The following is a 12,651-nucleotide window of genomic DNA, read 5'->3' on the forward strand; positions in this document are numbered from 1 at the left end:
ACTATGAGTATGCTATAAAATGGTCTTTGCTAAATGTGCCATCTTGTTGAAACTGCTTGTGGGACAAAATGGGAGTTAAATGAAAGCCATGTATACAGCATTAATAATCAATCAAATAAACTATGTTAAGAACCACAAAGATATTTCAAATTCTGTTTATATTAGTAAAAGGCCAAAATAAATATGGAAGAACTGTTAGTACACCCAGTGTGTGTCACCCACCATGAACATACCTTATAAAGCAATTTGTGCTAATGAATTATTTCTTTTATACATAGAAATATGACTCACAGTTACAGTGCTCAGTTTATACTTTTTTTTTTATTTTCAACATTCATAATCTTTGCTCTTCCCATAAATGATTCAGTTAATAATATTATTACAATAAAATGGCCAAATTGAAATATATAAAAGATATGATCTAAGTCCTGGGAGACAAAACCTCTAGTTTTCATAACCCATGTAAACGATTTCATATCAAGAATCAGGCAGATTATCTCAAACCGTGTTCACATATTCATACTGATCACCACCCTCCTCGCTGTCTCATCTACTTCTCCCCACCCTACTCTTATTTCCCCCTTCACCCCCCTCCTACAGGATGATGGGCTAACTCTGTGGTCACCATTAGCTGCAAACATATGTTGAAATAAGTACATCTCCCACAGACTTTCAGAGAAAAGTAGAGGATGGGGAGAGACAGCAGCAAAAAAGTGAGAGAGCAGGTGAGAGAGGGGGATAGATAAAGGCAGAGAAAGGGGCTTGCATAGGTAAAGTATGATAGGGAAACAAGATGATGATTGATAACATGGAGATATGGTAGGACGTTCGATAGAAATGATCTAACAGAGATGAGCATGGAGAGAGAAGATTTGAGACAGCCAAAGTCATTTAGTTGTTTCACTTCTTCTTGTGTCTGTTCCCTTGCACATATATAAATACATATTGCTATATATATATGTATATACCTTTATTTATAGAGCTAAAACACACTTCTGTTTCTCCACGTCACACCCAAGTCTATGTTTGTCACGAACATGGAGGTTAATAAGAAACCACAAGTTACCAGAGAAAAGAAGTATGTTCAAGGGGGAAGATAGGTGGAACATACATATTTAGATGTGAGTTGATACTGTATGGGCCATTGTAAGTCAGTAACTGGACATTTCACAATCCTATTCTTTAATCTAGTAATAGATTAAAGAATACTTCAACACCCCTATGTTTTGCTTATTGATCACTACATTGCATTTTGTTAGCTCTAGGCTAACGTTTTCCATGTGGCATCAACAGTGTTTAGTGATCACATATCAGAAAGGAAGATACATGTGATGGGGGAACCACTGCAGCTGGTTATCCCATAGAAAAAGATGTCTTCCATGTTCTCACTTTAAGTCAACAACTCATTCATGAAAAACAGTTTGTATTTTAGAAGAAATAACTATTATACAAAATTGATATACATTATTTACCAGCTAATAGGTTGTTTTAAAATACATATTATAGATGTTGGTTCTCCTGACAATCAATGTATACACATTAGGAGTTTTCAACAATTCATACAGATAGTTTAGTAAGAACAATACTAGTTATTCCAAAGTACATAATGAAAAATACAGAGTACTAGTTTACCTATATGAAAAACAACGGCCACAAATATATGAGCTCACATCCATCGTCCACTACTGAAACATAATATTAACTTCTATTTCATGCAGCCAGCTGGACCTTGTACATAAGGGCTTCAGGTGGTGAAAGTACACTGTTCACAGCAATGCCTTTTCAAAGCATTAGCAAAGGGTTCAACCAGCTTAAAGGTTTCTTGAAGCCTTTAAAGCAAAAAAGGGTAGTTATTTCAATGACTGCAAAATGAGCAAACAGTGTGTGGCCAGGCAGTGGGGAAAGCAAATAGAATTCTAGGATGCATCACTAGAGGGGTCACCAGCAGAAGGAAGGAGGTCCTGATTCCCCTATATAGATCTTTAGTTAGACCTCATTTAGAATACTGTGTCCAGTTCTGGAGACCTCGCTTAAAAAAAATATTCATAGAACGAGTCCAGAGACTGGTAACAAAAATGGTGACAGGTCTGGGGGATAAAACATATCAAGAGCGACTTCAGGAACTTAATATGTACAGTCTGGAGGAAAGAAGGGAAAGGGGAGACATGACTGAAACCTTTAAATACATCAAGGGGATGAATAAGGTTCAGGAGGGCAGTATTTTCAACACAAAACCAAAATCAAGAACACGGGAACATGACCTTAAACTAACTGGAGGAAAGTTAAAACTAATCTCAGAAAGTATTATTTTACGGAAAGAGTAGTTGATGCTTGGAATAAACTTCCATCAGAGGTAGTGAGCCAGTCAACAGTAAATAGCTTCAAACATGCTTGGGACAAGCATAGATCTACATTCAGACAAAAAAGTTACCAAAAAAAAAACACCTCCCCCCCCCCCCCCAAAAAAAAAAAAACAGACAGACTCGATGGACCACTCGTTTTTTTTCTGCCATCACTTTTCTGTGCTTCTAAATTTCAGTTCCAGTTTGGGGATGTTAATGGAAATGCTGGCTGTTACTTTAAACAAGCTGCCAACAAGGTTCAAAAGGCTTTTAACAAATTTGAAGTAGTTCTTGAAAGCCTACTGAAGTCTGCTAGCAGCTTGTTTAAAGCAATTCTGCAGCGAAAATAAAAATGTAACACAAATATGGGAGTCACTAAAACTGGAGTAAACAGAATTTGGAGCAGCTGTACATAGTAACCAGTCAGTGTAAGTACTGTCCTTTGTGCTGATTTAAAAAAAAAAAACAACCAAAGCTTTAACATCTCCAAACTGGAGTTGAAGGTTTGTTATCTATTTATTACAGGTACTTATATAGCGCCGTCAATTTACGCAGCACTTTACATATATATTGTACATTCACATCGGGTTGCTTCAAAAAAGTTGTTTAACGCTGACTGAATGCTTTCTAAATGTAAAAGCTTGCTGCAGACACTGCTTTTATACAAACTAAAGTACATATGTAAAAGACTTTAACATTTACACAGATTGCCGTCTCAGTTGAAAAACACATGTTGAATACTATCAGTAGAATTGTGGTACCAGTGATGTCACATGAACTAGTCCCAGCCTAGAATCTGTATGTATACAATATATCTTTATGCAAAATGAATCCTTTTATTCTTGGATGTACATTCATTTGGTTGAACACAAGTCTCACCCAAAGTCTGTTAAGACTGGAATGCAATAATAAGCCTTTTTTATTCATTATAATTATTTATGGCTTTCAGCTACAGCCACCAACTCCTTTGGCTAATGCAGCTGCCTCAGGAATTTGCCTGAAAACCCCTCTCAAAGCTTCAAGCTCTTGGTTCAGCTGTTGTATGCGGCTACGCAGCTTCTCGTTCTCAGCCATGAATTCTAGGGCTCGCTGCTGAGTTTCCAGATTTCTGCGTTTGGCTTTGTCACGGCTCTTGCGCACTGCAATATTGTTTCTCTCTCTACGCAGGCGGTACTCCAGACTGTCTTTACTCAATAACTTCTTTCCCTTGTGACCTGGCTCTTTTATTGGAGAGGCAGGTAGCATCCCTGAGAGAGGGCCCTGTAGACAAAAAAAGAGAGGTTATACTGAAGTCACACGAGGGAGTGAAAAGGGTTTATGTACTCAAGGGTTCCTGAACAATCAGGTAGACAAAATCATGCCCATGGAAGATCCTTTATTAAACTAACATGCACATTCCCTGGTCAGTGGTCTATATACACTAACAAGTGTACTACTTTACATATACATTACTTTTAGTGTCTCTAATACAGTATTTTGGCAAACAGAACTCTATCAAAAAAAAAGTTAGGCTCTTAGAATTTTTTCATAAGAGAAGCTTCTACAGTAACAACAGACTGTTACAGTACATTAAATACAAACAGGGGTCACTCGCTCAGCACGAATGCCATTTAAAGAACACTGCATTTTTTCAAAGAATGAAAAGTGTCTTTTGATTGGGTAATTGTGATGTCACCACCCTACCAAGCCAACTTCACGAATCAGAGAATGTTGTGCATTTATTAAGAAAAAGTGTTCTCTGAAATTGTCAGGGCAGGGTCACGCACTGACTGACGACAACCACCACCCACAGACCGGAGTCCCTCAGGGCGCAGAGTCTAAGTCCCAGGCTGCCCTTCACCAGGTCCCCTGATGGTGGGGATGGACTTGACGCAGCCAGAAACCAGGTCGCGGCCCCCGAGACACCCCAGCTGCGGTAGTGGCCGCCGCCAATGGCGCGTAGCTGGTAGGGACCAGATAGACAAAGAGTAGTTGGGCAGGCCGGATCGATAACAACGGGACAAAAGATACAAAACGGTAGACAAGAATAACAGGTCACAGGCCGGGTTCAGCAACGGAAGGTCAGATCAATGGAAAACACAGAGAGTGGTCAGTCAAAAGCCGAGTCAGATTCCAGGAGAGCCACGAGAGTATAAACAGAGCTATAGTCACACTAACACACAAGACACGAATGCAAAGGGCACGTGCGGACAAAAGGCTTATATGTGATCAACAACACCCCTCTGGGGAATGGACCGCAGAGGCCTGAAGGCATAAAAGACTCCCACCATGCTCTGCAGAAATCCAAGATGGATGCCAGCACATGGAGCAGCATAACCTCTGGGAAAAGGTAGGACCTTGACAGAAATGCACCCATGCAAAGCGATTGATCACATGTTCATTAAAAAGCAGGGTAGTTGATCAGCAAGGGACAAATTGGCCAGGTATATCACATGCATACTTACAATGGTCCAAGTGAGACCAATGTAAATATGCAAAAATATCTATACCTAAACTTCATCTGTAAATGCAAGCAATGTAAGTACCAGAATTTGACCTGGTATCAGCCTTTTGGAGTCCTTGTACAGCTGAGCTGAAGTGTGAGAGGAAGAAGCAGCATAGGGAGCCAATCAGTTCATTTGTTGACAAAAAAGCATGCTATTAGGAAGAGAGAGCAGAATGACAGAGAGATGAGCTCATCATTGTCCACTTACAGGCTGGGGTGAGTCCAGAACGACCTGGTCTTACTGGAAGTGGCTTGGATGCTGGCCATCAGATTAAGAACATCTAGCAGCAGAAAACAAATTCTGCCAGGTAAATCTCTGGATTGAAGGAGAATATTGCACAAAAGCTGATTCTGTTATTTAATTTTTTTAAATCTTTTTAAGAGCATTTTTTTATCTGTTATCTTTAGCTAGAGTTTCGCCAAGAGAAATGAAATACAGACACCTAAAGATTCTTTTGTTGTCTGCCTGTCACACAGGCCCCAGTAGAGAGTCTCTATGCCGATACATGTTACATACAGTAGGCATGGTCCACTTTTGCTACTACCATAAAGCAGCTCCAGAGCAATAAAGGTGCAGCCAATGCTGAAACGAGTATATGTAGAAAGGAACTGTCCAAAAGATGCTGATGGAAATCATCAGCACTGGGATACAAAGGATGGAAAGAAAAAATAAAAATGGTATTTTGAGGGCAAAAAAAAAATCGTTTATGGAACACAATGTTTTAGCAAATGAAATGTTGAGCAAAGAAAGTTTAAATCTACTTTGCTATCCCTGGGACTACTGAATACAGTACACACATGTATACAAATACGAACTTCTGCCACCTGAACCTTTCTATTACATGTCCATCAATGTTATGGGTTTCCTCATAGACCAGTGGAGCTCCCCGCATTCCAGGATGCCAGGGGACTTCAGAAGAGCTCTGCATTTTTTCATTCTAATGTCAGTTTAAGCAGTACAATATACTGGTGAACTAAAAGAGATTATTGTGAGTTCTGTTTGATTAAATAATACAACAAAATTGAACATGTTGCCATAATATGTTAGGAAAAGTAACCACAATTTTGCCTTGAGGCTAGTAGGACAGCGCAGAGAACTTATTTGTAATTTACTGTATGATGTATCTACAATATTTGTACATATATAATTATGTTCTTTAGGATACCTCTGGCTTTTCCTATGGACAAACGTGAGTTTGTTTTGATTACAAAATTTGTTGAATCAAATTGACCTGAATGAAGTTGTATGAAAAATGCATTAGGCAATGTGTCATGAAATAGTGTTTTCAAAATCCATGTCTTTCTAAGAGCTTGCCTTTCTTCTCCATTAGAAGCAAGGCCAGACTGGCACATAAGTTGTAGAGCTATACATTCCTCCCTATTTTCCAACATAGTAGACAATACCCCTACTACTGTATACATAACTCCTTTATATGTGTGTTGTGCAAAAAATAAAAGCTACTTGTATGGGGACTTCTGATTGGTCAGGTTTTGATGCCAAACTGCCCAAGTCCCCGCCGCGCATCTTCTTGGATAGGACAGCTACCCACCTGCTAGTAGTTGTATCCCTTCACTATACTGTGCCAAACTCCTAGCCATAAGCCCTGTCACAACATCTCTGGCCGTAGGCCTGAATATTTAAAAATAAAAGAATGTACACAAAAGAGATATGTTCCCTGCAATTTACTGTAGCTTTCAAAGATTGCCGTGACTTCTAACATCACATAGGCATACTGACAGAACTCTTTGGTACAGAATGCCACACACAGGAGCAAACATTCTGTAGCTGTCATTTAGGTGTGGATAATTCAGCACATAATTTTGTAAGCCATCTTCCCTTTTCACCTCTTTTCTCCTTGGGAGCATCATAGAGTTGGGACCTTACCCGGAGCTTCAGCCCTGTTAATCACTTGCTGTCCCATCCATAGTAATTTTACGGTTGCGGCACAGCCAGGCAAAATCACATGCATGTACGTTGCCGGCTAGTGGGCACACAGCACGCCATTCCTGTGACCACTGTGTCCACTGGACACAGCGGATCGAAACTCCTGGCACCTGGCTGCTATGCGATCACATAATCACAATGTAAACACAACTGTTATGAATGGGCTTCATTCATAACAGCTGTGCTTAGTATTGTGATGCTGTTATTGGCTCACAGCTATCACATGGTACTTAGGCCAAGCACAGCACCCTGTACCAACCATGTGATAGCTGTGGGCCAATCACAGCACACAATAGTAATCACAGCTGTTATGAATGAAACCCATTCATTACAGTTCAAAACAGAGCTGTTACAGTGATCATCACAGTGACAGTAATCAAAGTGTTAAAAAAAACAAAAGTCTGATCCCCCAACAAAATAGAAAAAAAAATGAACAAAAAAAATAAACTTCAAACTTGCCTTGATTCTTACTAAATACCTCCAAGCTGTCTACTTTCCAAAAATACGTAATTTGGGGAATTATTTACACTGTCCTGGCATTTTAACGGCCTCAAGAAATGAGAGGCCATCAGTACATCAGGATTGATCAATTTTCAAATACAGTATATAAACCATAGTTTGTAGATGCCATAACTGTCACAAAAACAGTCAATATACACTTACTGGGATTTTTTTTTAGCAAAAACATGTAGAAGAATATATTTTAGCCTGCATTTATGAAGAAATTTGGTTATATTGGATATTCTTTATAACAGAAATTAGAAAATATTGTTTTGTTTTTTTTTTCATTTTTGTTTTTTTGGGTCTAACAACCAGTTACATAATTTTCTCTACTACACTATACTAAGAACAGAGCCACTAGTAGCAGACAAGATAACTGCACCTGCTAACATGATTCCTGTTCAATACCGTCTTTAACCAAATACTTTGTGCCATTGAGCTCCGTAAGAAAATGGCCATTTGTTAATTTGTTTTTAAATCCCATCTCCCCTGTATAGTTGGTTCGTTGTAACTTTTAGGTATATCTGAAAGGCAAAACTTTGTTTTTGGTAATTGCTAAGCTTTCCCTTTATTTACTGTCCCATTAACACAGCAGGAGGCAAAATAAAACCTTTTCTTATGTGATGGAAATTCTCTCCTAAACTGGCCAAATACATTTTCAAACCAGCATTCATAGGAAAATTCTCAATATATTTGACGAATGTCATTTGAAAGTACTGCAAATTTCCTTTGCTTTTAACCTTTGATTTTGGAATGAATGGGCTCTCTGGTATGAAAGCCGCATATGCAATTAAACATTTGTTTGTTTGAGAAAACTTTTCTTCCTGCTCCTTCTAAATTTTATTGTCACTGTGGTCGAAAACGAACATGGATTTGACCCCACTAATGATCAGAAAATTGAATGGATGTTCTTAAAATGAAAACATTTTCAAATTAATTTCTACTAGTTTATGGCCAGCTTTAGACAGCTGTCACCACATCGAGTGTCCCCACTGCAGGATCCTTTAGGACATTCATGGGATTTTGGATACTAACCCTCAGTTTCTTTATCCCGTGTGTTTTCCCACAAGAGCCAGAACACTGTGCAGAGTGGCAATAGCTTTCTTACTATGGAGCCATTGACAAGAAGGGCAGGACTAACAGCCAAAGTTCAGACTAGCTAGTGGCAGGGGGGAGCAAATATACAGTCAGAAGACTAACATACCTAACAACCAATAGGAATCAAGTGATGGTAACATAGGATTTCAGCATGAAAAATTAGTAATAGTTTAATGAATCAGCTAAGAGAGCATTGCAGGCTGGTACAATGGAGGGAGATAGAGAGAAGCTTGGAAAATGGGCACAGAGGTTTGTGACAATATTACAGGAGACACTCCGGGGTATTCATAAAGAGTGTCTAAAACACTCCTAGGAGTTCTAACCTGCCTCCACATGACAAATGTCAGTGTGGGCAACAGATTCACATACCTGTTGTAGACAGGTACATCAATCTTGGGCATGCAGCGAGTGTGGAGGCACACTGAGGCTAGAATGTCCATACAGACACTCAGTGCTCAGTGCAATGCGTCTCCTGCGATGGGAAATTTTGTGTTTTGGAGGGTGAAGCCTGATTGAAATTCAGAGACAATAGGTCGCCATAAGGTCTGGTCCCCTGCTATTGGCTACAGAATTTGTCTGCTGCCTGCTGTCAATTACAAGGCAAGACCTGATATCTAATGTCTTAGCTTTCCCATCAGACTCTACCCACTGCAGAATCACTGGTTGGCTGTGAAGTAACAACCAGTGACGGGGAGAGGGTAGTTGGAGCAAGTCAGGTTTTAGTGAGCATGCTCCAGGGACCTATTATTGCACTGGCAGACTTTAGAGTCAATGCAGGTCACATTCCACCTCATTTATCTGCACACATGTTATGTTATACTAGGTGTCAGGGATTGCTATAGTGTGTACTGGTTAAAAATTACCTGCCCTTGATGAATGCTATTTGTTACAATGTGCAGGCTGTATTTGTATATTTCTTATTTTTATTTTTTTTTAAAGGTTGGTATGTAGCGCCCTATAGTGTACATAGTTTATTTAGTGTAGCTAGAGGCTTGTTAGCAGCCTGGGTGTGAGACAGAAGGTTTATTTCAGGGAAGGCTGGAGGGCTCTACAGGTCTGTCCTATGGTGCCTCCCCCTGCTCTAGAAGATTGGATAAGAGTCTAGAAGTCAGTAGGAAGAAGCTAGGAGGAGCTGATCTGCATATATACATGGGAGCTTCCAGGTAGGAGGTCTGGCAGTGTGACAGACTGGCCCATAAACATGACAGAGCATGGCTAGCAGGGAGCAGGGAAGTCTGGTGGAAGATGGATAATTAAAGTGCTGATGTGTAGCCTGGGAGGAGGCCCCAGAGAAGGGGGGGTTTGCTTCCAGGCTGGAGGTTGGAGGAAGGAGGAAAGCTGAAAGGGGGAGCTCCACTGCCCTGCAGTTCACCAAGAGAAGGACTGCCTGTATAGTTTGGAAAAGAACCAGCCCAGCGGAAGGCCTGAAAACAGTTCTGTCCTTATTTGCAGGGCAAGGACAGTGTGAGTACCTCCTAAACCCCCATGGCCTATAAGGTAGAAGTCTGCTAGATGCAAATTCTTGGCAAGTCTTTAGGGGACAGTCTAATACTTACCCAATCCCCTGACCTGGGATCAGATACCATAGCCAGGTGGGCAGGTATTTTATTCACTATGGGGACCAAGAGCTCCTACAAGTTGTCACTTTACTGAAAATGCATTCAGGGGACACCATCTTCCTAGGACGGGATTACTTTCCTAAATACTCTTGTGGTTGTGGCTGGAACACAGTCAAATATCTGACATTTTGCAGTGTGCTAGTGAAAGAAACTGTCCTCATTTTGTTATTCTTCAATCAAATGTGGCATTCCATAACCCCTTGATCCTATCCAAGTTGAAAATGCATGTTGCCTGGCTGTGCGAGAAATAAGGGGACCCAAAACCAGCGGATCTCAAGGGGGTAGCGCTACACTTAAGATAAGAACCAGAAAAGAGCAAAGTCCTGGAGGCCACAGGAGTGGAGTTTCTTGGGAAACAGCAGGTAGTCACCTGAATCAAAGGCAGCAGAAAGGTCTAATAATGTGAGTAAGAAGAGGTGGCTAATGGTTTTAGCCGTCAGCCAGACTGTAAGAGACGCTGTCAGTCAGGTAGCAACACGGTTGTAGACTAGGCACTCTAATAGATTAAAGATAAATAGGAGCAGATAGATGGGTCTAAAGTCGTTGTTGGGGCATTTTTAAGTATAAGAGTGACCAGTGCATGTTTTAGAAGGGAGGGGAAGATGCCAGTAGAGAGGGAGAGTTTGAAGATGTGACTTAGCAAGCATAGAATAGAGCAAGAGGATCAATGAAGTAGTTGTGAGGAAGCAGGGTTGAAGGTGGTTAGGTTGGCGTCTGAGAAGACTTTGGCAATCTCCTTTATAGTAATAGGTTTTGAATGTGGAGGTAGACAAGTTAAGGTAAGATAAATTAGGTGGGGAAGACATCCAGACAGTGGATATTTCTTTGTGAATTGCATTTATCTTTTTGAATTTTTTTATGTTTTTGAAATGATTGGAAATGTCCTAGGTGGTGGGGGACGAAGTAGACAGTTAAAGTTTGAAAAGAGTTATTTAAATAGGTCAGTGTCAGCACAAATTTATAGTTTAGGAGGGTAAATTTATACTAAAGGATACAGGGCTATGTCTTTTGAGATTTCTGGTGTTATCAGTGGTGGTGTGGACCTAAATCTGTGATAGTGAGGGGACCACATGAGAGTGCGCTATTGTAGATCAAGTGGCCAGGTCAGCACAGGGCAGGGGTGACATTTTGTAGTAGAAGTGTTCCATAGCATGAAGCAAGGGTTTAAAATTTCAAAGGTTTCTACTGATAACTGTTTGCTAGTTGGAGGGAAAGAAGGTTGAGGACAGGGTGAAACTAATAAGATAGTGATCAGAAAGAAGAAAAGGGGTGTTATAGAAACTATAGGGAGTGCAGAGGCTGGAGAATACAAAGTCAAGAGTATTATCATCAGAGTGAGCACAAGTGTCTATTGTGTTAGGTCAAAAGATAAGGTTACCTTGAGAAGTTGAGATGTAGTTGGGGTCACATTAACAAGGATGTAATAGCCACTAACAATGATAGTGGGTGTTTTTAAGGAGAGAAAGTAGGTTAGCCAGGCACAGATGTCATCAAGGAAGTGTGACACCAATCCAGGAGACTGATAAATCACAGCAATCCTTTACAATAACTTAAGAAAAAATGAATACAGTGGGCCCAAAGGAGAAGAGGTATAAAAAGGAAGGTGAAGGGAGAACTTGATGATTGCTCAGTGAGGATAGAAAGAAACGGCCGCTATGGGAGAGAGCAGCTTTTTTATAAGCAGAGTCAGATTCCTGAAGCCAGGTTTCGGTAATGGCAAGTAGGTTAATTTCTGAGATGAAAAGGTCATGGGCAGAGGTAAGCTTGTTACAGACAGAGTGGGCAATCCAGAAGGTACATGAGAAGGAGGGGAGCTGGTTTTTGGAAGGGGAGGAATAGAAAATTGAATGGATTGTGTTTACTGTCTTGCACTTTGGGCAATGTAGACTTATCCAGTGTGGCTCCCTTCCAAATTCCTTAAACTCTGAATGAAAGTGCGAATAAGAACTAGGGGGGTAGTTGCTCCCCAACTTCAATAATGTGGGGATAAAATTACCTTCCTGCTAACAAGAGCCCAACAAAATCACAGTGTAGGACTATCCTCTTGTGAGATTTGAGCTGCTCAACACTCTCAGAGATCTTGCTGGATAAAGAATGTCATCCTTGCTTAGGCATTGCAGGCTGAAGCCAGGGGAAGTATGTGTTTTATCTAACTGTAGCCAGTGGCTTGGCTAGAGACAGAGAGCAATTTAGGACACTGTACTACAGTACTCTCTGTGCTCCCAATGGACTTTACCTAAACAGGTTAACAATACCTCTCCACCATCCACCAGGGGAAGCTGACAAGCAGAAGGAGCTTAAGAGACTTGATGGTTGGCAGCTTTGAATCATGGGAGATTAAGTTCAGAGAGTTGTATTTTCACAGGCTGAATACTGAGGGATGTCCTTTTTGCTGCAAGGAGACTGAAGTGTGTACATCGCTGCTCCTGTGTGTACAACAGCCTGCTACAAGCCTGCGGCTGTGTGCTGAGGACCAGAATCGTTCCAGACCAGTCATGAGCTGACATCTGAACAGTGGAACCCCTTTTACTGTATCGATAGGACTGGTGAGAGGACATTGCTGCCATTAACCTGTTGCTGCTAATAGAGACTGAGCACATTGAGACTTGGCCATGTAACTAGCAGCTTTATTGAATGCAGTTCACACTGACAGGTTTAAGG

The 12,651-nt window shown here is 40.7% G+C and overlaps 1 protein-coding gene across 1 annotated transcript in view; it reads right to left on the reverse strand.

Annotated features, from left to right (window-relative positions):
* Positions 1-302: 302 nt before the first annotated feature.
* Positions 303-12,651, reverse strand: part of CEBPE (CCAAT enhancer binding protein epsilon) — a 36,380-nt gene continuing 24,031 nt past the window's right edge. The window contains exon 3 of the mRNA XM_089677862.1: positions 303-3,602. Coding sequence (XP_089533988.1) covers positions 3,288-3,602 — 315 coding nt within the window. The 3' untranslated portion in view covers positions 303-3,287. The remainder of the gene's footprint in view (positions 3,603-12,651) is intronic.

This window comes from Staurois parvus, unplaced genomic scaffold (assembly GCF_062004578.1).
Source record: "Staurois parvus isolate SC_StPar_1 unplaced genomic scaffold, SC_StPar_1.0 ptg000193l, whole genome shotgun sequence".
Classification (NCBI taxonomy): domain Eukaryota; kingdom Metazoa; phylum Chordata; class Amphibia; order Anura; family Ranidae; genus Staurois; species Staurois parvus.